Source organism: Gymnodraco acuticeps, unplaced genomic scaffold, assembly GCF_902827175.1.
Source record: "Gymnodraco acuticeps unplaced genomic scaffold, fGymAcu1.1, whole genome shotgun sequence".
NCBI classification, from domain to species: domain Eukaryota; kingdom Metazoa; phylum Chordata; class Actinopteri; order Perciformes; family Bathydraconidae; genus Gymnodraco; species Gymnodraco acuticeps.
The window spans coordinates 2,858,664-2,885,133 of NW_022990014.1; the positions used below are offsets into that span (position 1 = coordinate 2,858,664).

A 26,470-nucleotide genomic window follows, 5' to 3' on the forward strand; every position below is an offset into this window, starting at 1 on the left:
TCCTTATTCATATCCTCCTTTATTACCTAATTGAGTGAGCATAAAAGCACAAGACAAGCGAATCTTTTGGAAAAATAGAGATTTACATTCATTTTCCTTTTGATATGACAATTGTTTTCTTTGCAGTTAAAATGTGAGTCTTATGAAATATTACAACATTTTAAATAGTAAATAAAACATGCTGCTATAATTAAACAAACAAAAGGAAATACGCATAAAAACAGTCTGTGACTTAACGGTTGACTGATGGATGTATTACTTAAAAGCCTTTAAATTAAACTAAATATGTCACACATTTAAACAAAGGCAAATAGACAATAACATTACATTGCATTTAGCTGATGCTTTTATCCAAAGCGACTTACAATAAGTGCATTAATATTACAAAAATAGATCAAACAATTGGTAAAAGTAAAACAAATATATAGTCAATTGATAACAATACAAAATAAGTAGAAGAGAAAGAATAAAAGAAGAATTTTAGTTATAAAGACAAGTACAAGGGAGGCATGTGGCGCAGTGGATTAGTGTGTTGGTGTTCGGATCAGGGGAGCACAGGTTCGAACCCCCACTGCAGTCAGCATGTCGTTGTGTCCCTGGGCAAGACACTTCACCCCAAATTGCTCCTGTGGGGTTTGTCCACAGTATTGAGTATGTAAGTAGCTTTGGATAAAAGCGTCTAACAAGTGACATGTAATGTAATAAAAGTAAACAAATGCACAAAAATGTCTCCAACAAACAGTCACTAAGAACGTACGTGAGGAACAAAGCGTTAACATTCATGAGACTAAAGAAACACAATTACCACGTTTTTTAAAATAACATGTTTACAGTGAATTCCACTTATTAAAACTCTTGTGTTTTCAATAACAATCGAACAGTGCATCACATTTGAATAAGGGCAAAATAAGAAAAAACAAGTGCTGATGCCCATCACCCTTAATTTAAAAATATATCTTGAGGGCATAAAGAGACGAAGAAAGAAATGTGCAAAAAGGTGTTGGCATTCAAATGTGTTCAGATTTAAAAAAGAAAGTGCTTCTTGTTTCAGAGTAACGTAAATATTATGTATCAGACTGATGTGAGGGACGTTAACGAGAGTCTGATGAACCCGGCTTGTTTTCCTCCCTTGAGCTCAGAGCAGGTCCCGGCTGCAGCGCTCCTCTTTGCGGGCCAGCTCCGGGTTCTTGCTCCGGTTCTTCCTGTGTTTCGCTCTGAAACGAGTTTTCACTGACAGCAGCTCGCTGAGGCGCAGATACTCCTGCACCCACCCCGAGCTGCTGGCCTCCTCCTCCTCTTCCTCCAGGGGGAAGAGCTGCTGCAGGGTGGAGGTCAGGTCGTCCAGAGGCTGCCTCTGCAAATCCTCCCCCATCCTGTGGCTCTCCTGAGGGGGGATCTGGTGCACCACGGTCTGAATGGTGTGGAACAGCCTCACACTGCAGGGGTCCTCTCCCCAGTACCTCATCCTGTGCACCAGCTGGTGAACCAATGTCCCCTCAAACAACCTGAGGGATGGGTGGAGGTCAACTTAATATTTTTATTTCATTGCAAAGATTGTTTGGATGCAACTAGAACATTAGGTGTGCCAGGAGAGGAGATCTTTTCCCCTCTCTCTCCAAGTGAGGTTCTTACCCTCATTACCTCTGCCCGCCCTACCACCTGTCCTCTGGACCCTATCCCTTCAAACCTCCTTCAGACTATCGCTCCTGATATTCTACCGTTTCTCACCCATTTCATCAACACTTCTCTAACTTCTGGTCACTTTCCAAACAGTCTCAAGGAGGCAAGAGTAAACCCTCTCCTAAAGAAACCTACTCTCAACCCGTCTGATGTTATAAACTACAGGCCTGTCTCTCTCCTCCCGTTCCTGTCTAAATCACTTGAACGCGCTGTCTTTAAACAACTCTCCTGTTATCTCCATCAGAATAACCTTCTGGATCCACACCAGTCTGGTTTCAAGGCAGGTCACTCCACAGAAACTGCGCTCATTGCTGTCACGGAGGAACTGCACACTGCCAAAACTGCATCCCTCTCCTCTGTCATCATCCTGTTGGACCTGTCTGCTGCATTCGACACGGTGAATCATCAGATCCTCCTTCGCACTCTCCAAAAACTTAGAGTTTCAGGCTCTGCACTTTCCCTCCTCACCTCATATCTGAAAGACCGTACCTACAGGGTGACTTGGAGAGGGTCTGAGTCCGACCCTTGTCAATTAACTACGGGGGTCCCTCAGGGCTCTGTTCTTGGTCCCCTCCTCTTCTCCCTGTACACAAACTCACTCGGATCAGTCATTAGCCCGCATGGTTTTTCATACCACTGCTACGCTGACGACACCCAATTAATTCTGTCCTTTCCCCGCTCAGAGACCCAGGTCGTCGCACGTATCTCTGCTTGTCTAGCTGACATCTCTCAGTGGATGTCTGCTCATCACCTCAAGCTCAACCTTGACAAGACTGAGCTGCTCTTCCTTCCGGGAAAAGATTGTCCAACTCTTGACCTAACAATCAACATCGGCACCTCTATTGTTTCCCCGACTCAGACTGCAAGGAATCTGGGTGTGATCCTAGATAACAACCTGTCCTTCACTGCAAACATAGCTGCTACAACCCGTTGCTGCAGATACACGCTTTACAACATCAGGAAGATACGTCCCCAGCTGACACAGAAAGCGACGCAGGTTCTGGTCCAGGCTCTCGTCATCTCACGCCTAGACTACTGCAACTCCCTCCTGGCTGGTCTACCTGCATGTGCCATCCGACCTCTGCAGCTCATCCAGAATGCAGCGGCTCGTCTGGTCTTCAACCTTCCTAAATTCTCCCACACCACTCCGCTCCTCCGCTCCCTTCACTGGCTTCCGGTAACTGCTAGAATCCACTTCAAGACACTGGTACTTGCTTACCATGCTGCGAATGGATCTGGCCCTTCGTACATCCAGGACATGGTTAAACCGTACACCCCAGCGCGTGCACTACGCTCTGCATCAGCCAAACGACTCACTGCGCCCTCGCTGCGAGGGGGACCCAAGTTCCCATCAGCAAAAACACGTGGGTTTGCTATCCTGGCTCCAAGATGGTGGAATGAGCTCCCCATTGACATCAGGACAGCAGATAGCTTGCACATCTTCAGGCGCAGACTGAAAACTCATCTCTTTCGACTCCACTTCGAGCGATAGAACTATTAACAAAGCACTTATATACTAATAAAGGACTGGCTTATCTAAAGCCAGTTGAGTAGCACTTGAAATGTTTTGGCTCTATGAAACCTGATGTACTTATATGATTCTGTTTTCTTCAAGGTTGTGTCTTCCTGGTCGAATGTACTTATTGTAAGTCGCTTTGGATAAAAGCGTCAGCTAAATGCAATGTAATGTAAATGGTCTACAAAGGCTAAACGCCTCCATTGGACTCCTTTGTTTACTACTGGAACATAGGAAAGTCTCACCTGGAGAGGGGGGGGCTCAGGTAGCGGTCGGCCCAGCAGCTGGTTGAGCTGTAGGCTGGACTTCAGGCAGGACTGCCACTGGTTCAGAGAGTGAGACACCTGCATGTCCAGCTTCTGTCTGGGGGGGGGCAGCGCTGAAACACACACACACACACACACACACACACACACACACACACACACACACACACACACACACACACACCTGAGTCACAGGCTGTATTCCTATTTGTTTTCATTGACTGACATTTGATATACCTGAGTACATTTATTCAGGTACAATTTTGAGGTACTTTTGATGCTTTATTTGTTGGTTCCACTCAACTACATCTCTGAGGGAAACATTGTATTATTTCATCCTACACACTCAATTCACAGCTTTATTTAATTTACAGAATTACATTTCAATTATCAAGAAGGACTTTCGGGCGGCACCAAAGTTGTTCTGGAAAACTGTCCGACACCTCAGGAGGGGGAAGCAGGGAACCATCCAAGCTGTGTACAGTAAGGATGGGACGTTGTTGACCTCAACTGATGGAGTGTTAGGGCGTTGGAAGGAACACTTTGAGGAACTCCTGAACCCGACAACTCCGCCCTCTATGTTAGAGGCAGAGCTGGAGTATGACGGGGGATCAACACCAATCTCCCGGGGGGAGGTCACTGAGGTCGTCAAACAACTCCACAGTGGCAAAGCCCCGGGGGTGGATGAGATCCGCCCGGAAATGCTGAAGGCTCTGGGTGTTGAGGGACTGTCATGGTTGACACGTCTCATCAACGTTGCGTGGAAGTCGGAAACAGTACCGAAGGAGTGGCAGACCGGGGTGGTGGTTCCCCTATTTAAAAAGGGGGATCAGAGGGTGTGTGCCAATTACAGAGGCATCACACTACTCAGCCTCCCCGGGAAAGTTTACTCTAAGGTACTCGAAAGGAGGGTCAGGCCGATTGTCGAACCTCAGATTGAGGAGGAACAATGCGGATTCCGTCCTGGTCGTGGAACGACGGATCAGCTTTTTACTCTCGCAAGGATCCTGGAGGGGGCCTGGGAGTACGCTTATCCGGTCTACATGTGTTTTGTAGACTTGGAGAAGGCGTATGACCGAGTTCCCAGGGAGTTACTGTGGGAGGTGCTGCGGGAGTATGGGGTGAGGGGGTCTCTACTCAGGGCCATCCAATCTCTGTACTCCCAAAGCGAGAGCTGTGTCCGGGTCCTCGGCAGTAAGTCGGACCCATTTCCGGTGAGGGTTGGCCTCCGCCAGGGCTGCGCTTTGTCACCAATCCTGTTTGTAATATACATGGATCGGATTTCGAGGCGTAGTCATGGGGGAGGGGGTCTGCAGTTCGGTGGACTAAGGATTGCACCACTGCTTTTTGCAGATGACGTGGTTCTAATGGCTTCATCGGTCTGCGACCTTCAGCACTCACTGGATCGGTTCGCAACCGAGTGTGAAGCGGCTGGGATGAGGATCAGCACCTCCAAATCTGAGGCCATGGTTCTCAGCAGGAAACCGATGGACTGTCCACTCCAGGTAGGGAATGAGTCCTTACCCCAAGTGAAGGAGTTCAAGTATCTCGGGGTCTTGTTCTCGAGTGAGGGAACAATGGAGCGTGAGATGGGCCGGAGAATCGGAGCAGCGGGAGCGGTACTGCAGTCGCTTTACCGCACCGTTGTGACGAAAAGGGAGCTGAGCCAGAAGGCAAAGCTCTCGGTCTTCCGGGCCATTTTCGTTCCTACCCTCACCTATGGTCATGAAGGATGGGTCATGACCGAAAGAACGAGATCGCGGATACAAGCGGCCGAGATGGGTTTTCTCCGCAGGGTGGCTGGTGTCTCCCTTAGGGATAAGGTGAGAAGTTCGGTCATCAGGGAGGGACTCGGAGTTGAGCCGCTCCTCCTTCGCGTCGAAAGGAGCCAGTTGAGGTGGTTCGGGCACCTAGTTAGGATGCCACCTGGGCGCCTCCCTAGGGAGGTGTTCCAGGCACGTCCAGCTGGGAAGAGACCAAGGGGTAGACCTAGGACCAGGTGGAGGGATTATATCTCTTCGCTGGCCTGGGAGCGCCTTGGGATCCCCCAGTCAGAGCTGGTTGATGTCGCCAGGGAAAAGAAAGTTTGGGGCTCTCTGCTGGAACTGCTACCCCCGCGACCCGACTACGGATAAGCGGGAGAAGATGGATGGATGGATGGATTATCAAGAGAACGGTTTCACTGGAAATTGGGCGTGGCGGTAATAATGACAGGAAGTGACGCAGCACTGCTTTCATCTTTTAATGAGTGTGTGTGTTTTACCTCCCCTGAAGGCGTCACCGGAGCTAAACCCGAGCAGCAGAGCCTTCAGCACCTCCTCGTCTGCAGGAGGCTGGGCTCTCTGCAGCCAGAAGCAGGTGACGCACACAGGGAGGCGCAGGGGGGGAGGCACGGAGGCCAGGGAGGCCTCAGGGACCCCCAGGGCCTCAAGGAGAACCTGCAGACGTAGAGAGGCCTCTGCCTGGGGGAGGAGAGGAGGAGGAGGAGGAGGAGGGATGAGGAGGAGGAGGAGTAGGAGGAGGTATGAGGAGGAGGAGGCTGAGGAGGAGGAGGAGGAGTATGAGGATGAGGAGATGTCCCCATTGAAAAACATTAACTTGCTAACAAGTGTCTAAATGACACGACTCAAACGTCATCATGGCCAACATTAGCTGCCTTTAGCTTAGCGGTGGTGACGTGAAGTCATGTGACCGTGCTTTACTTCCTTTATAGCCCAACATTAGCTTTTTACTTCAGAAATCTTAAAGTGGTGTTAGCATGTGGAGATTATCCTACTGAACTAAACGTGTAAGTATTATAAACGTTTGTTACAGACATTATTTTATGTCATAATCCAAAATCACATGGAGGTATCCCATTGGACCAGGGAGATGCTGCCTTCAGGGTCCAACACAGAAATAAGAGATCACTCCACCACAGTATAAAGACATAAATACCAAATGTAAAGATGCACGAACCCACCTTATCCAGTGTTTGTAGTGAGAGTTGCAGAGAGCTTCCTGTGGAGGTGGTCTTCACGGGGATGAGCCTCAGCTGCAGCCCCTCCCTATCTCGCTCCATCACCTCCCTGCCCTCGCCCAGCAGCAGCCCGTACATCACCTGCCGCAGCGGCCTGGCGGTAAGGTGAGCGCTGGGTGGCGGCGGCAAGCTCCACTAAGACGCTGAAGCTCATCCTCTGCAGCAGCAGCACATCCAGGATGACCGGCGATAGCCAGGCCTGAATCAGAGGCAGTCGGGACCAGTCCGGGACACTAGCCACCTCCAGGAGGACAAAGTGAGGATACTTGTTAGAGGAGAAGGACTCACATCACAACATCAGATCTCGTACTTGGGTAAAAGTAGAAGTACTCAGATCTTGTACTTGAGTAAAAGTAGAAGTACTCAGATCCTGTACTTGGGTAAAAGTAGAAGTATTAAGATCCTGTAATTGGGTAAAAGTAGAACTCAGATCTTGTACTTGAGTAAAAGTAGAAGTAACAGAGTGTAGAAATACTCTGTTACAGTAAAAGTCCTGCATTCAAAATGTTACTGAAGTAAAAGTAGGAAAGTATGATCATCAAAATATAGTTAAAGTAGCAAAAGTAATCATTGTGTAGATTGGTCCATTTCAGAATAATGTATATGATATGTTTTATAATTTTTGATGCATGAAAGTGTTGTCAAAGCTGGTAAAGGTGCAGCTAGTTTTAATGACTTTGTATACTGCCCAACAGCTCCTCCCAGGTCCAAACAGCGCAGTAATCCCCAAATATGCATTATTTGGAAAAACTGTTTATTTGGCAAGAAACGGTCTATACTGCTGATAATAATAGCTCTTGAACGGAAGTTGGAACACAAAATAAGGCACACAAAATGTGGAAGCGACCTATATCAGGTGAAGAATGGAGGTGAATATTGAGTCTCTTTGGATGAAAGTTAAACGTTATATATTATCATTACTTCTGTGGAGAATGGAGGTGCTATGCCATGGATGAAGAACTTCTTGAGGGCGCTGGGAGGAAGTTGGTACTCCTCCATCCCCAGATTCAAAGCCCCTCATCACCTCTGCCTTTTTGTTGGCGCTCAGTTCTCCCATCAGCTCCAGCGCCGCCTCGAAGGCCTCCTGAGGATTCTGGAAGTTCTGCAGCCAGCACAACAGCCCCTCCAGGTGGCCCGTGTTCTCGCCACCTGCCGGGGCGAACTGATTCCAGCTGACGCGCACCTGCACCGGTGTAGATTCACGTAGTCGTTCCCGGCCAGGGGCGGCGAAGGCGGGCAGGAGCAGGCACTGGATTTTAAAGAAGATGCAGAAGCTGGAGGAGTTGTAGCTCTTGCAGGGGATGTATCTGTTGGAGCCCCTCCGCTCAACCGCCTCCCACTGGAAGTATGAGAGGGGCAGCACCCCCTCCGGAAAGGTCGTAGATGTAGAAGTCCGCTGTCTCCGGAAAGCAACCGGCCACTGCCACTCCCCGGGCCAGGGCGGCGATCTCCGGGTCCGCCTCTCCATAGCACTGAGCCACCTGGACGTCCAGCCGCCTCAGTGTCTGTCGGAACACCAGCTTCCACCAGCGTCGGCAGGATGTTCTTGCTCTGGCCGCCCTGCGCCCGCTCGATGCGCCTTGTTTGTTAAGATCTACTGCTCTTTTCTTCACGGTTTCATTCTTCTTTTCTGAGATGTCCGGTCCACCGTCCAACACTATGTAGGGCGTGATCTGACAGTCTCTGAGCACTTTAACAAACCTCTCAATAAGGGCCGCGAACGCAGCATACTCCCCGCCGTGATTCTGGTCCAGACCTGAGCAGTCAATAATAGGAAACACAAGGAACACATTGATCACATCAATACGAAAGCTCTTTTCACACATGCTCTGCAAACCTTCTTTTCCTCTCAGGAAGTTTTCTAGCTGAGGAATTGACCCGGAAGTCTCTAAGCTGCAGCTATGATAAGAGAGTTCTTTATATGATAGGGAAGGAGCCTCAATGCTTCCTTTATTATCTCCTTTAGGATACACCATCCTTTAGGAAAGGAGAGGAGATTATGCTGTCCCACAATTCCATGCACTAACCAAACATAACCATTCACAAAAATAACCAAACGCAGATCATGTAAGTTACGCTGCTTATTGAACCACATCTTATAACTAACTAAGGTTCCTATGCAAAACGGACTATTCGACCGCTACCCTGGTCGATTGTCCGTTGTCAGTTTACCTTAGGAACCTTCCTAACGGAGTGAAATTACCCGAAGTCCGCTGTTCTTATTATGCATCCATGTAGTGCGCTGTATAAAAAAATGTAGTTTCCCCAAAGCAGAAGCACATTTATGAGGTTCGCTGGCGCAACATAAATACGTCGACAGTGTAGTGCGGTCGGAAGTACTTTTGAATTCTTCTATCCTATGGGCTAGTTGCACAAGATGGCGTCTCAACTTCCGGCGGCTGGGTGTGCGGTTGTAAACTTCCGGTCTACAGTAGAGCGGTAGAGGGAAGAGCGATAGATAGCGTATAGATATTATATAGGCACTATTTTACACTCGATGTCTCCAAGACCTACCGAAGGTTAACATCAGTAATGTACATCGGCTGGTACAAGCGGCAGGCTCAGCCCCGAGGAGCAAAAGAGAAAAAAAAAAAAGTTTCAAAAACGTTTTAATGATGTACTATTACGTTTTTTGGGATAACATGAATGATATCCAATTCCCCACAGTTTCAAACAAATATCTACCTTCAGGGAAAGTGAGCATCAGGGCTAGCTGTTACAGGTCCATGAGAAAGCATGAAAAGCCTCACGATCTCAGAGCAGGGAGGAAAATAAAAAGTGTTAATCGGTTCAAAGCCTCAATCAGGTTCATGTTCTGGGGTTTTGATGTAGCTAGAGTAGGTAACCTGTGATTTAGGATCCAAATAAGCCCAGCTAGCTGACGTGTTGCAACAGATTACATAGTGACAATACATTTGCTCACATCAACTGGTAGCTAGCTATGTGTGTGTAGCATGAAGGCGCTACAGATTTATTTCGTTTTGTAACCCTCTCGTGTAAACTTATAAATACATTAGCTAAAACCCAAACTTAGCTTTCATCAAAGATTCTTAATGAGAGGTTCAAAACCGTCTCTGCTTTCATGGAAACCCCAGAAACTGGTTGTGACGGCTGCTGTTCTTTACTGAATGGTTAGTATAATCCATGTAGGGGTCCAATTATTTGTATTGGCCAGTGTTAGGTAAGTGCTGGTTTTTGTAAAGCTGTTCAACGTTCTACTAACACTATTTTATGTAGTTTATAATATAAGATAATACATTGAGAGAGCTGAGACAGGCTATACAATCGTATCTGTTTGAATGTCCTTAAATTACAGTATTCCAGACAGCAGAACCTCTGTGTAGGTGATGTGACTGACAACCTGACATGGTTTAGCCTTTTCCCACACCTATTACTTGCCTGATCAGCCTGCTCTCAGCTTTCTGTGTTGTATTGAAGCAGTGTCCTAAATGTAAAATGACTGACATTTTGTTTTAAGAACTGTTCACCAAAGTGTTCCTGTGTAGCTGGAACAGCACTCTGCAACCACAATGTTGCACTGCTGTTCCAGACCGCTCACTACTCCACACTCAACCTGGCTGCCGTCCCCCCTGTCCTCAGCTGCACTGAAACAGAGCAGCGATGGCACAAGCCAAGAACCATGGTAAGTACAGTATGTGTTCACAACCAATCCACGGTTTAATGAGTATTTCCTTTGTGCCAAGAGCTGATTTAGTATATTGCATCAACAACCTTTTCAATTAACTTGACAATTCATTTGTGTAATTAATAGGGTGTGAAACCAGGCAGAGTGAGTGACATGGTGTTCACTTCCACTAAGCCAAAGCAGTTTACAGTTGCTGACGGTGTAAGGTAATATATATTGTCCTAAGTAATTGTATGTAGCCTGCTGCAACTTTGTGATTGTTGTCTGAGTGTAAAATTGTTCTTAAAGTCCTAATTATCATATAAACATGTTCAAAGGAGTACACGTTACAAGGCCATGCGGGGGGGAGCTGCCAGACCCAGATGTCCTCAAAGTCAGTGAGGGATACAAGGACTTCTCAGCAGACATCGCACCACGAAAAAAAAAAAACGAATGGCTACTCAACTTAACGACTAACACTCTTTCAGAGGATATGTTGGAAATGCACACATTATATATTTTTTTTGCATCTACTTTCTGGATATTGTACATCTGTTCATCTGTTATATAAACTAGCATTACTTAAATATGCAGAGACTAATTGAAATGTTTAAATATGTATTTTTCCCCCCGATATAACATCAACCTATGTTTTGTAAAAGTTTATTAAATTAATCTGTAAAATGTTATCATATTGTGGATTTATTAAATTATATATTTTCCTTTGTTATTTATGTGTGCGTTTGTTTTGAGGATATAATTCATTAGTACCTAAACATAGTAACTGCTTTTTGTAATAAAATACACAATTGGTTTGGGAGCAAGAAATCTTTTAATCGTTGTTGCCCAGGCTTGCCGAAATGAATGGAAACTTATCTCCCGATTATAACATTGTGTAACTTGCTGCCGTTAAATACCGTCAAACTATGTGCAATATGTGCTTTATGTGCAATATATACTTTATATACATATGCCATCTTTAATAACTGTAATATATATACCGGGCTGCTAAATCCTAAGAACTGCTACAGGATTTGATTTGTAGGTTTGATTTGTTTTTTATCTGTATTTTTGAAAATTATGTAACTTTTTATCTTTTTTTTAGCATATTGTTTATTATATTATAACTTAGTAGGCTACTTTTTTTAGCATATTGTTTATTATATTATAACTTAGTACTTTTTAACGCATGTAAGATATGCAACACTAAGCTAGCTGTCTGTGGCTCTTTCCTGCTTCAACGCTGCAAATTTCCCCTCTGTGGGACTAATAAAGGTATTCTGATAACGGGACGAATTTGTTATGAGGGGCCGTACAGGCCATAATTCATACTGGTCCTCTCACGCACATACATTCTCCTTTTACATACATATATTTTCACTGTTACATACATACATTCTCCTTTTACATACATATATTTTCACTGTTACATACATACATTCTCCTTTTACATACATATATTTTCACTCTTACATACATACATTCTCCTCTTACATACATATATTTTATAATATGCATGTCTGAAGAGAATATATGTATGCAAGAGAAGAATGTATGTATGTGTGAAGACAATATATGTATGCAAGTGAAGAATGTATGTATGTGTGAAGACAATATATGTATGTGAGAGAAGAATGTATGTATGTGAGAGAGAAAGTATAGTGGAAACGGAAGGAGTATGATTGAAACGGAAGGCAGGTCATTCTTGCGCTGTGATTGGCTCAGAAGGTCGAGCGGGGCGGGCTCATGTTCAGAACTTCTGATTTCAAATCAACATGATGGAGGGAGATGAATCGCGTAGATTGCAGCAAGCATTAGGGGTTTTAAGGAACATTTTTGTCAACCCCTGAAACTGTCACATCCCTGGCCGGGTGTCCTTGCGGGTGCGTTCGCTTTACTTATCAGAGCGTGCCGTAAGGGCAGTTACTCTTTGGTTTATAAACTCCCGCCTGGGACGGACTGATGCATTAGATTATGTGCTATATGGAGGGGACTTTGACAGAGTATTTCTCACAAAGTACACAGTAAAAGTACTTCAATGTATTGTTAGTAGCAGTCAAACTAGTACCGAGTCCAACAGTGTCAGTTTTATGAAGAACTTGTGGTAAAATATATTTGTAAAAAGAAAATGAAGAGCTACTGATTTGAAAAAAACGGCTCTCTGTATAGTTTAAATCTCCTAACAATGTTGTCCATTTATTCTTCTGCCCTCGAGTCCAACAGTGTCAGTTTTATTAAGAACTTTCAGTAAAAAATATTTGTAAAATATGAAGAGCAGCTGATCTGAAAAGACAAACGCGAGAGATGGCTGAGTGACCGCAGTGCAGAATCGCTGTATAGTTTAAATCTCCTAACAATGTTGTCCATTTTAGACACATGCTTACTATATTTACAGCCTTAATAACATTCATTTTCTGGGCTCAATGTGTGTCTTGGCCGTTTTCGTTGTGATCGCTAAATTCACCTTGTTTTCCCTTGTTTATAATTATGTTCAACGTTCCAAGCAAACGAGTGCTTTTGTTTTGAAATCACTTCCGCGAGTATCGCGCCCCCCCCCCCCCCCCCCCTCGCTACAATGACCATTAGACCATTTAGTAAGGTAAAAAGCAAAAACGCCTCGCAGACACTCTTCCGTTTACTTGTTTAATAAAGAAAAACAAGTGGTCCGTAGATACACGGAGTCATCTAACCCTAACCCTCTCCCTCCATCATGTTGATTTGAATCAGAAGTTCTGAACATGAGCCCGCCCCGCTCGACCTTATCAGCCAATCACAGCGCAAGAATGACCTGCCTTCCGTTTCAACCATACTCCTTCCGTTTCCACTATACTTTCTCTCACACATACATACATTCTTCTCTCACATACATATATTGTCTTCACACATACATACATTCTTCACTTGCATACATATATTGTCTTCACACATACATACATTCTTCTCTTGCATACATATATTCTCTTCAGACATGCATATATTATAAAATATATGTATGTAAAAGGAGAATGTATGTATTTAAGAGTGAAAATATATGTATGTAAAAGGAGAATGTATGTATGTAAGAGTGAAAATGTATGTATGTAAAAGGAGAATGTATGTATGTAAGAATGAAAATATATGTATGTAAAAGGAGAATGTATGTATTTAAGAGTGAACATATATGTATGTAAAAGGAGAATGTATGTATGTAAGAGTGACAATCTATGTATGTAAAAGAAGAATGTATGTGCTTGAGAGGACCAGTATGAATTACGGCCTGTACGGCCCCTCATAATTTGTACAAAGGGGCACACAGCAATGTAGTGCCGACTTTCTTACACGCTGGAAGGCCAATCGCTTTTCTTTACCCCGAAATCCGCTCATTCTTGCTCTCGGTGTGACATAACAAGCTGTCAAAACTCTGTACTCAAACCGGATGTACTCAGCCGCACACTCAGCCACCGGAAGTTGATAGACGCCATCTTGTGCACAGAGCCTAATGACGTTTCACAAGAGGTGCGCAAAGCATTGTTGGGATTTTAAGACCGCGGAGTCTACACATTTGCAGCCACGACATTTCCCGCAACGAAGTACGCCGGCCTCGGTAGAAGTTTTATAAACAACGAACATTAAATCATATTTTCATGTTAACAATATTGTATTTATTCCAGTTTAATGATTGTGATTGAAAAGCCTAAGGAGGCTGGTAAACATTGCAAAGAGGGATTTGTATTCCTTAATAATATTCGTAAATTTAACAATGTTGTAGCCTGAGAAAAGCTAAACCATATCAAAGAATACATTTATTAACTACATTATCTCATTTAGCTGTAGCTTTTATAAACACAAAAAAAGACTTATTGACCAGTCATTGAACCAGGAACCCTGCGGTTAAAAGTCAACTGCTTTCCAGCTGAGCCACAGCACACACTCGGAATTTATCTGAAAACACTAGACTATTTATTCATGTTTTTATTCCTACATTTATTTATGCTTTTATTTATTTATACTTATGACATGTTCCGACCTCTATATAGGTGATATTCACTAAGTGAGCGCGGTATATTTTTTGTGTCTGTCCAGTCCACTGTCCTCCTTTGTCTGCGCGCGGCCGCGAGACATTCGATTCTACGATGTGTTTGCTCCCGCACTTCGACTATGAGTTCGGCCTGATTACGTTAATTAATGTTGCTTTTAATTTTATTATTTTTTGAAAGGAAAACACATGTTTGCTCTTATTTTATTATTTAATTGTTAATTTTAATCAAACATTTTGGAAACGATATTTTCATATATATATATATATATATTCATATACATAACGCCGCGGCTGGTCTGAGCTCTCTTAATTCCATCGTGTCACCGGGCCCAGGTACAGGAGGGGTAATATCGTTCTCAGGGCCGGCCCTTGGCATAGGCAGTATAGAATGCTAAGGGCGCATCAACCCATCGGGGGCGCCGGAAATTGGGGAGAGAAAAAAAGAAAAAAAAGTTGGAAATTTAAAATATATATATTTTTAAATTTCATAACATCACAATTTCCCGATTTTGGATCAACAAAGTACATCTTATTATCTTATACTAACATAACTACGCCTATATTGCGTACAGCACCCATAAACAATGGCGCACCCCCCCCCCCCCCCCCCCCCCCCCCCAAAATCAAGTTGAACCCTGGTTGAAACCCAGTAACGCCACTACAGTTCAGAGGTATATGGTGTACTTTTACTCCACTACATTTATTGAATACCTTTAGTTACTTTAAAGATTTGGATTTATCGGCCCCACCCTTTTCACCATATACATATTGTTAAGTGTAAGTATTAATATGTCTGTGTACAGTGACGTTGAATAACGCCCTCTACATACCCTCGTTCCCCCAAGATATATTTTCTGTAAAATCTGCTACTGCAAATGGTGACAAGGTGTTCTTCAATGAAGGTAACGATGTTCTTGTGGAGCCTGACGGTACGAGATTTAACATTGAGGTGTACAAGAGAATGTATTATCTACAAACAGAATGTAATGAAAATGATGTGTGTAATGTCAGTCATGATATTCAGACATGGCATGAGATCATGGGTCATTGTAATTACGAGGATATACTGAAGCTGCAGGTGGTAACAGTAGGCATGCACATTAACGGTGAAAAGCATAGACCCAACAAAGAATGTGATGTGTGTTAACAAACTAATCTCTTCCCATCCTACACTTGTCCGCCGTAACCTTCGCTCCCTCTCCCCCTCTACCTTTGCCTCGTCGGTGCTCTCAGCCCTCCCTTCCTCTGATTCGTACCAACTACTACCTCCAAACTGCTGCAGAAACTCTCCTCTCTACTCTCTCATCCACTCTGGACTCGCTCTGTCCTCTGACATCTCGGCAGGCTCGTCAGTCCCCTCCGGCTCCCTGGCTAAATGATGCACTGCGTGCTAATGGAACCGTCCTTAGGGCAGCAGAGCGGAAATGGTGGAAATCCAAACACCGTGACGACCTCCTAACCTATCAAGCTCTCCTCTCCTCTTTCTCTGCTTCGATCTCTCAGGCAAAAAGCACTTTCTTTCAAGATAAGATCCAATCTTCCTATTCCAATCCTAAAAAACTATTTTCCATCTTCTCCACCCTCTTGGACCTTCCAAAAGCTCCTCCCCCCTCCTCACTTCTGTCAAGCGACTTTGTTACCCACTTTGAAAAAAAGGTTAATGATATTCGCTCTTCTTTTTCTGACTCACCTTTACTCACCGCTGGGTCACCAGACCTTCCTTCCACCAACACACTAACCTCCTTTTCCCCTCTCTCTCCAAGTGAGGTTCTTACCCTCATTACCTCTGCCCGCCCTACCACCTGTCCTCTGGACCCTATCCCTTCAAACCTCCTTCAGACTATCGCTCCTGATATTCTACCATTTCTCACCCATTTCATCAACACTTCTCTAACTTCTGGTCACTTTCCAAACAGTCTCAAGGAGGCAAGAGTAAACCCTCTCCTAAAGAAACCCACTCTCAACCCGTCTGATGTTATAAACTACAGGCCTGTCTCTCTCCTCCCGTTCCTGTCTAAATCACTTGAACGCGCTGTCTTTAAACAACTCTCCTGTTATCTCAATCAGAACAACCTTCTGGATCCGCACCAGTCTGGTTTCAAGGCAGGTCACTCCACAGAAACTGCTCTCATTGCTGTCACGGAGGAACTGCACACTGCCAAAACTGCATCCCTCTCCTCTGTCATCATCCTGTTGGACCTGTCTGCTGCATTCGACACGGTGAATCATCAGATCCTCCTTCGCACTCTCCAAAAACTTGGAGTTTCAGGCTCTGCACTTTCCCTCCTCACCTCATACCTGAAAAACCGTACCTACAGGGTGACTTGGAGAGGGTCTGAGTCCGACCCTTGTCAATTAACTACGGGGGTCCCTCAGGGCTCTGTTCTTGGTCCCCTCCTCTTCTCCCTGTACACAAACTCGCTCGGATCAGTCATTAGCCCGCATGGTTTTTCTTACCACTGCTACGCTGACGACACCCAATTAATTCTGTCCTTTCCCCCGCTCAGAAACCCAGGTCGTCGCACGCATCTCTGCTTGTCTAGCTGACATCTCTCAGTGGATGTCTGCTCACCACCTCAAGCTCAACCTTGACAAGACTGAGCTGCTCTTCCTCCCGGGAAAAGATTGTCCAACTCTTGACCTGACAATCAACATCGGCACCTCAGTTGTTTCCCCGACTCAGACTGCAAGGAATCTGGGTGTGACCCTAGATAACAACCTGTCCTTCACTGCAAACATCGCTGCTACAACCCGTTGCTGCAGATACACGCTTTACAACATCAGGAAGATACGTCCCCAGCTGACTCAGAAAGCGACTCAGGTTCTGGTCCAGGCTCTCGTCATCTCACGCCTAGACTACTGCAACTCCCTCCTGGCTGGTCTACCTGCATGTGCCATCCGACCTCTGCAGCTCATCCAGAATGCAGCGGCTCGTCTGGTCTTCAACCTTCCTAAATTCTCCCACACCACTCCGCTCCTCCGCTCCCTTCACTGGCTTCCGGTAACTGCTAGAATCCACTTCAAGACACTGGTACTTGCTTACCATGCTGTGAATGGATCTGGCCCTTCCTACATCCAGGACATGGTTAAACCGTACACCCCAGCGCGTGCACTACGCTCTGCATCAGCCAAACGACTCGTTGCGCCCTCGCTGCGAGGGGGACCCAAGTTCCCATCGGCGAAAACACGTGGGTTTGCTGTCCTGGCTCCAAGATGGTGGAATGAGCTCCCCATTGACATCAGGACGGCAGATAGCTTGCACATCTTCCGGCGCAAACTGAAAACTCATCTCTTTCGACTCCACTTCGAGCGTTGGAACTATTAACGAAGCACTTTTATACTAATAAAGGACTGGCTTACCTAAAGCCAGTTGAGTAGCACTTGAAATGTTTGGCTCTATGAAACCTGATGTACTTATATGATTCTGTTTTCTTCAAGGTTGTGTCTTCCTGGTCGAATGTACTTATTGTAAGTCGCTTTGGATAAAAGCGTCAGCTAAATGCAATGTAATGTAATGTAATGTATAAAGGGAAAGTTCACTCAAACAAGGAACAGAGGTCCCACAGAAAAAGTAAAGACACCACTTGAGCTAGTTAACACAGATCTAGCCGGTCCAGTAAATAATCAGTCCATAGGTGGCTTTAAATATATGCAGTCTTTCACAGATGTGTATACAGGGGCAGTGTTTGTTTACTTTCTCAAAGCAAAGAGTGACGCACTTCAGGCCACAGAGAAATTCCTTGCAGATGTAGCTCCGTATGGCAGCGTAAAATGCCTGAGGTCCGACAACAGAACAGAGTTTACAAATAGAGAGTTTCAGTCACTGCTGAGAAGGAACAAGATCAGACACGAGACGTCCTGTCCTTACTCCCCGCACCAGAACGGGATAGCTGAGAGGGAAGGGCGCACTCTTTTCGAAATGGCTAGGTGTAAGCTATAGACCAGGGGTGGCCAACCCGCGGCTCTCGAGCCGCATGCGGCTCTTTGCCTAGTTTCATGCGGCTCTTCAGTTCATATCGAATTTTATATGTGTGAGTTTGGGGGAGAGACACTGACTCCTTACTAGTGTTGCACGGTGTACCGATACTTGAAAGGTACTGCGATACCCTGCCGTTAAAAACGTTACGATTCCTCCGTTTCATTAGTATCGGTACTTTAAGAATGACGGGGAAAAGTACTCCGGTGAGAAAGCGCCGTTTTAATAAGAGCCGTGTGTGTTCAGCGCTCTGCTTCCACTCCCTGCACTGCAGCCGTACCTGCAGTCCCTCCCCTCTCAAGCACGCTCTAAGTCCCTCCCCTCTCAAGCACGCTCTAAGTGCCTCCCCTCTCTCGTGCACGCGCTAGCTGCCAGAGCATGTGAGAAAACGAGAAGCATGGCTGCAAGTGGGAGTGCAACTGCCGCTGCGCCTCGGCTTGTTGACAAAAAAAGACGCCAGGAGCGAAATTTGGAAGTATTTGAGCAATATCTCTGACAGTGAGGGCAAGCCTACGGACACCACGAGGCCTGTCTGTAAGACATGTATTAATTGTATTTAATACGAATTCTTGTCATTTATTTTATTTATTGTTCTCATTGTTTAAACGTTTGTGTTATGGTTATGGTTCTGGTGTGAAATAAAGCACAATAATTACATTTAAGACCGTTTCCCTTTTTTTAAGAAAATATCGAAAAAGAATCGGAATCGCAATTCTTGACTTGGTATCAAAACCAAAATGTTGGTATCGTGACAACACTAGCTACTCCTGACAGTTAAACCTGATATTTAGTAGGTCTGTTAAGTATTGAATGCTGATAATTCTGACGTAATTTGGTCGGTCAAAGTTGTTTGGGCTCGGATAAAATCGCTCCGTTACTTTCGTCCCGTGTTATGTATGTTGTGTATGTGTGGTGTCAGTGTGAGAGGATGACAGCGCATATACTTTTGATGTGGCCCAAGAGCCAATCACAATAATACCTGCGATGCAGTGAACCAATCATCTTTGAGGGGGGGGAAACCTATCGTTGATTAAACATTATCCAGTGTTTCCCCTGCCATTGTCTTGGAGGGGCGCTGCGCCCCGCCAACGGAGCCCCGCCAACGGAGCCCCGCCAACGGAGCCCCGCGCCCCCCTGAAATTCAAGGTGTTTAAAAAACATATATATATACTTTTTTTTTAAAATATATATATAGCACCAAATTGCAAATAATCTATAACTACTGTCACTTTTCACATTGAACATGTGCTCTTTTATTAAATAAACTAAACGCTTTCATTTTAAGTTGTGAGTTTAGTGTTTTTGACCCTAAGAAACACTGATGGATTAATCAATAACAATAATCCACAGCTCCTCTCTCTGCTCCAGAGGATTTTTAAAAAAAAATATCCCAATGCCACAAAAATGCATCAGTGACGTGGTTGAAATCTTGTCTCCAGAAAACAAAAAACTGAAACAAGCGGTATCAGTGACTGTGTGTTTGATGTGGCTCTTTGCAGTAACATAGAACAAATGTGGCTCTTAACCTCTGACTGGTTGGCCACCCCTGCTATAGACGGTAACTTACCTAAGAGTCTATGGCATTATGCGGTCCAAGAAGCAGCTTACACCAGAAATCGGTGTTTTAACAAGCACACGGGCACCACCCCATATACAGCACTGACAGGAAAAAGGTGTGATCTAGCCAGGATGCACAAGTTTGGGTCAGTGTGTTATGCTTACCAACAGGACAGAGGAAAACTCGAGTCCAGGTGTGAGAAAGGACTTTTTGTAGGGCATGACAAGGGCAGCCCCGCTTTTCTAGTCTATTATCCCGGTAAGGGGAAAGTGCAAAAGCACAGGTTAGTAAAGTTTGTCACAAAGACAACATGTGAGAACGAGACACAGACACAGGAGCCAGAGCTGGATTCCAGAGTAGAGTGTGAGAAAAGAGAGACGCCACAGCCTAGTGTACTGAGCACAGACATGCAGACAGACGGTCAACAGCCACCGGAGGATGATGGCGAGAAGCACCCTAGGGTGACGTCACATGCCTCATGCAGTGGGAGATATCCCCCCCGGGAACATAAACCCCCAAAGTATCTGAAAGACTATGCCCAGAGAGAAAGTGACGAGGATGACACATGCCAGTACACTTACCAGCATACAGAGACGTGCACACATAGACTCTAGGTCAGGCATCCTCAAACTACGGACTCCGGTCCGGATCCGGACCGAACCACCACTGTCTCCGGACTCTGAGCAAATTATACTTTTCATATGTATTATCTCTCTGTATTATATGTGAGACATCGCCACAACGCATTCGCAACGAGTCAAAATTCTCCGCTATGTCCACTGCAAACAGCGCTCTGCATGTCTGACTGTTCCACTGTGTTCCACCTGTGTGTGTCAACGCTTTGGTCCAATCACATTCAGCATCCAGTCAGCGTTTCCCCCCCAAACAATCTGCGAATCAGAGGCACAGTAGGGCGGGTCTTCGCGGACTGCGGGTGGGAAAAATGTGTGTGTCTCTTTCAACCTGTCTAAGTCAGAGCGAGAATTAAAAAAAAAAAATTCAGAGCGAGAGTTAACAGCTCATCTAGTTCCATCTGTACTGTAGCTAGTAGCCTAGTTTCACCTACCGGGGTGGCAACTGACACCCTACAAATAGGCCTTGCCACCCCAGCTGCCACCCCAGTTGGCAGCTTTGTTTTGAAAGAAAAGTTGTGGCTCATCGGACATTTATGAGAGAAAGTCTCTAATGTCCGAGTGCAAGTGAATGCAGCACAAGATGCACGTCATGTAACCCCTCCCCCGGTCCTGGCGCGAGCGTGGACATACGATTGGCGGCGATTTCATTTTGAACTGGACGGCGCAAAACGAGAAGCATTCGGACCCAAGCGCTGAAGGAATGAGGTGTTTGCGGTCTGACAGAGAAGAGACTGTCAGTGTGACTGTACTCAGCATTGAATCAAAACGCACTAAAGCTGTTGATCTTAATACGTTTGTGAGGCGTTTTGCTGAACAAAATGGTAATCGCCGCATTCAGCTGTAATAGACATGTCAACTTGATGCTCTGCTCACGGATGAGCATACACAACTATTAAGATGATGACCTTACGTGTGTAAATATATTTTTTTCTTTGAGGGGGTCTGCCCCCAAAAAACTGTTTTAAGTCCTGAGAAAGTCAAATCAGACGGTGTGTAAAACTACACTGCCCAGCCAAAAAAAAGTAACCACTTTGATTTAACTAGGCCAGTAGGTAAGGACTTTCCACTGGATAATAACTGAAGTATAAAATAATGCATGACTGAAGTGATGGAGACCATGTTGAAGGCAAACACAAAGAGGAAATAACAGGTCAAAGCAAATCTCCCTCTCAGATTCCACAGCAACCAGAAGAACATAAATACTGGCTGGTGATTTGATTAATCAGCTTTGTGATGGAATAAAAAATGCACAGTGCATTTCCTTAGCTGTGGGTGAGTCCACTGACACCACTGACAATGCTCAGTTGCTGGTGTTTGTGAGTTGTTATGATGAGGCAAAGGGGGAGTTTGTTGAAGATGTGTTGGGCCTGACGAACCTCAGTGGACGCACAAGGGGGAATACATTTATAAAGCAATAATGGGAATGCTGAATGAAAGAGGGTGCAGCTGCCTTTATTCATAACTGTGCAGCTCTTACTCTGCGACTCTGAGGGGTCAAGCACAGACACAATAACAATGAAAACTGCTGCATACAGATTATTTTTGTTTTTGCAACCTTGTGTTAAGAATCTTGTTGCAATTGTTTAAAAGTTTGAATGACCGTAATAAACGGACCTTTGTCTTATTGAAACATTTATTTTGGACCTTTAAGATTTGTATTTGAGTACCCCTGCTCTAGGTAGTGCTTGAGCACCTGCCCGTTTTGCCCTCTTGACAGCAATGTGCCCTTTTGAAAGTTCGTTTTTTACAGTTTTTTTTTTTTTTTTTTACAGTGTACTGTATGTGGCTCATGGTAACATCGATCAATTCTGGATTAAAAGCTTCTAATATATACACAATGCCCCAAATGCGCGTTGTAATTTTGTCAGACATCCCCACACGTGCCCCGCGGCACCCCCCTATACGTGCCCTGGCTGCAGCCCCTCCCTTCCCTGCTCTCAACGTGAACGCGCAGCGCGCAGAGCTGACAGCCAGACAGGCCACGGCGGGTGTACTGTGTGGTGCAGCAGCACGCAGCAACACGATTAAAAGTGCCCTAGTGACGACCAAGTGAGTAACCACCAGGTAACAAATACAACGAGTGTATTGTTTAATCCCCTAAATCAGATGCCAAACTAAACTATACAGGGTTCGTACGGTCATTGAAAACCTGGAAACGTCATGGAAATTCAAAATGCAAATTCCAGGCCCTGGAAAAGTTATGGAAAACAATATTGTTCCCAAAGTTTTGGAAAAGTCATGGAAATGTAACTAAAGTTGCGTCAAATATAATTTACATGTTATCTAATCGCCGAAATAATCTGCGGTCGCGAGCTGTTATGTGCCATCATGACGCGCATGGTGTTATTTTTTAATATATGAAGCGCGAGCTGTGTGCTCGAGTCTTCTTGCCTGTCGGGCCGGCTGAACTCTGCTGCTCCGGGATGAGGGTCAGCTACATTATCTACGGTGTGTTCGTTAACTGTGCGGAGTGACTGTGGCACAGACTGAGCCGCTGGTGAACAGCTGTTAGAACGGGCCGTTCAGGTGTTCAGAGCAGAGCGGCAGAGCGTGATGTGAACTGAAAAGTTTTTCTGTCGCAATATCATTGTCACTATCTGCTAACGTTAGCTTTAGCCTTCGTTTTCTAATAGTTTTTTTCATAGGCTATAAACAGAGGTGGTATAAGTATAGAGATTGTAGGCTACTAGAGTAAAAGTAGAAGTACTCAGATCTTGTACTTTAGTAGAAGTACTCAGATCTTGTACTTAATAAAAGTAGAAGTACTCAGATCTTGTACTTGAGTAAAAGTAGAAGTAGGCTACTCAGATCTTGTACTTGAGTAAAAGTAGAAGTACCAGAGTGTAGGAATACTCTGTTACAGTAAAAGTCCTGCATTCAAAATGTTCCTCAAGTGAAAGTAGAAAAGTATTATAAAAATACTAAGAGGCATGAAAATACATTTTCAAAATGCTCAACAGTGCAGCCAAAATTATAAACTGACTGCTACATAATTAAAATAATTTCGGGTTTCGTCGTCCCCTAGCTTCAGATTGGACCCCCCTAAGTCATTTAGAATAATACAAATAAATGTTAAAATAATTATTTTTTGATAATAAATCAGTAAAATCAGGCAAAAATAAGAATTAAATAACATAACCCTAACCTAACCCTAAAACCGAAATAAAGTAACCAAAAACCGAAAATAAACTAACAAAATCCGCCATTATCCGGCAAATGTTTGCGCACAATTTCGGCACGACCGCCACGACGACTCAGAAGGTGCCCTTTTTTTTTCTCTTGAGCACCTGCCCCTATAAATGTCTGTGCACGCCACTGCCAGCATAGATTACTGCTACAGAGTAGTGAGTGGTGTACCTCAGACCTTTAAAGAGGCCATGATATCCCCTGAGTCAGGAAAATGGGAGAGAGCGATGGATGAGGAGATGATCATACTTTTACTCTAACAAAGTTACCCGAGGGTAGACAGACAGTCGGAGGCAAGTGGAGGGTATTGAAGGGCACGACAGGTACAAGGCCAGGTTTGTAGCTAGAGGCTACAGTCAGAGGGAAGGAATAGACTACGGTGAGACATTATCCCCTACAGCTAATCTGACCAGTGTACGGGTAGTTATGCAGAAGGCAGCCGAAGACGACTTGATTTTACACCAGATGGATGTGAAGACAGCCTACCTGCACGCACCCATTGATAGGGTTTAATTTTGTAACACTTTGAGTTTTGTTTACGCAAATGAAAAGTGCGCTTATAAATAAAATATATTATTATTATTATTATTATTATTAAATATAATCAAGTGTTAAATCAGACTTTATTTACACCTGGAGTAAATTTGCAAGCTACCCTGCATACAAAGTCATTCAAACTAGCTGCACCTTTACCAGCTTTGATAACACTTTAATGATCAATAATTATAAAACATATATATATATATATATAATTCTGAAATTGACCAATCTGCACAATGACTGTCGCTACTTTAACTATATTTTAATGATAATACTTTTCTACTTTTACTTGAGTAACATTTTGAATGCAGGACTTTTACTGTCACAAAGTATTCCTACACTCTGGTACTTCTGCTTTTACTCAAGTACAAGATCTGAGTACTTCTACTTTTACTCAAGTACAAGATTTGAGTACTATTCTGTGTACTGCAGTACTCACCTGAGTTGAAGTATAGCCAGTGGTAGAGGATGCTGCCGTCAATCAGCAGCCGGCAGTGAGAGAGGCAGAGATCCCGGTAGATCCTCCGGTGTTTCTCCAGCAGAGTGATCAGGCCTTGGACTCCCATCCTGGGCAGAGTTTTGGAGGAGCCAGTGGACGGACTCTGCTCTTATAGGAGCTGCTGCACCTCAACCCTCCCTTAAGTTTCACTTACCTCACATCAAAGCAGCTCCCAGTCTCTGTACCTCAACCCTCCCTTAAGTTTCACTTTTCTCACATCACAGCAGCTCCCAGTCTCTGTACCTCAACCCTCCCTTAAGTTTCACTTTTCTCACATCACAGCAGCTCCCAGTCTCTGCCTTCTCTCCACATTATTTAAAAAATATTTAGTCTTTATTTTGTAATATACAGTTTTATTTTGTAATAGAAAGTCTCTATTTTGTATTATTCATTATTTTGAGATATTAACTCATGTTATTTAAAAAGTTCCTCATTTAAATGACTTACCTGCCTCCCATGGCAGGAATGTTTTTGTAAAGTTTGGAAATGGAAAGTGAAACTCAGAGGAATTACTTGTTTTAAACTTTATACAGTCTATGGTTTGACCCCAAGTGCTCCTTTGTCAAGGGGGCACAGGTCCTGGAACCACCTCGAAGCAAAATGGGTCAAATCTACTACAGGGGGGCCACTTAATAATTGTTGAATGTTTTGAAAGTTTTGATTAGATATATGAACTCAACCGAGAAAGCAACCCTACTCTTAATATGATTTATTTATTTAATGTATTATTTGATCAATACATTAGTTTTAAGAGCTTTCGTTCACACATTTTCCATTAGGCCCTATGTAACCTTAACTATTGTGTAAACTAAAATATCATGGGGACATATTCGGCCTTTAATGATCCAAGGGCAGGTGAATACAACTATGCCATGAATGGAGGAGAGACGTTGGTATAATTATTACTATTCACCAAAACATTATTAAACAATGTTTAAACAAACTAACTCCATGTCCGGTTTTGCAAACTTTATTGTTGGCGTCAGAAATCACCATTTGTTGATTCCCTACCTGACCTGAGATCAGTCTCTATCTTGCCGCCACCCCACCCTCACCTAATCACTTGCTTATCTGCCCGCTTCTCATTAACATATCGGCTAATTATGCAGCTGCACACCGGGAGGTTTCACAGGTTAAATCAAACGTCCCTCTCTCTGGGAGCAGCGTTTCAGGTGAGGAAGCAGCAGAGTAAGTGCAGTCCAACATGAGGCCAAACATGACTCTCGTGGTGCTGCTACTGCTAGCGGTGTGTTTCCTCGGTGTGTGTACGCTCTCACATGTGGAGGAGATGAAGTCCCAGGAGCGGCTCTTCCTCGGCTCTCTGGGGCTCTCCGGGCTGCCTCAGCCGGCGGGGAGCCACCAGTCCCGGCGCCATGTCCCCTCCGCGGTCTGGAGGATGTTCCGGAGGTCAGAGAACATGAAGGCCCGGGAGAGCGACCCCTGCACGGTGTCAGAGTACGGAGTCCGTGGAAACATCATCCGATACGTTCAGGACCAAGGTAAAATTATGTGTAATGTGAATTATATGCAGAGGACAATTGTGCTCATAAAACCATAATCTAGAAGTTTGAAGTGTACTGTATTTGCTTACACATAACCAGGACTCCTAAGTCATATGCAGAAAACCTGCATTGCTTTAAATATCCAGTTCTAAAAATGTTTACACCACATCTGCATATAAGTAAAAATGTTTGTCTTTTTAAAACATAAAATGACCAATTTGGTCTACAGCCAGTACAATACACATAGGTCTATCAATAAATGTAGGAGAAAATTGACTAAAGTATATGTGCATTCACCAGCCCCAACTTTAGGAACAGCTCACTACATTTGTTTTTGCATTTAATTAAAAGATACAGTTTTTGAATTACTTATTTATTCTGGAGCTTTAGTTTGAGTAAATGTATTGCTTATCAAAGTGTTTTTAAGGAGTGCAAACAGTCTTCATTTTT

General features: G+C 44.4%; 1 protein-coding gene and 1 pseudogene across 2 annotated transcripts in view; one reads left to right on the forward strand and one right to left on the reverse strand.

Annotated features, from left to right (window-relative positions):
* Positions 1-24,694, reverse strand: LOC117544423 (annotated as a pseudogene).
* gdf3 (growth differentiation factor 3) overlaps positions 22,320-26,470 on the forward strand; it is a 6,135-nt gene continuing 1,984 nt past the window's right edge. Inside the window, exons 1-2 of one of the 2 annotated variants that reach the window (XM_034213431.1) lie at positions 22,320-22,342; positions 25,683-26,017. In XM_034213431.1, coding sequence (XP_034069322.1) covers positions 25,723-26,017 — 295 coding nt within the window. In that variant the 5' untranslated portion in view covers positions 22,320-22,342; positions 25,683-25,722. Of the gene's footprint in view, positions 22,343-24,560; positions 26,018-26,470 lie in introns of those variants that run through there. The other variant, XM_034213430.1, reaches the window with a different exon arrangement.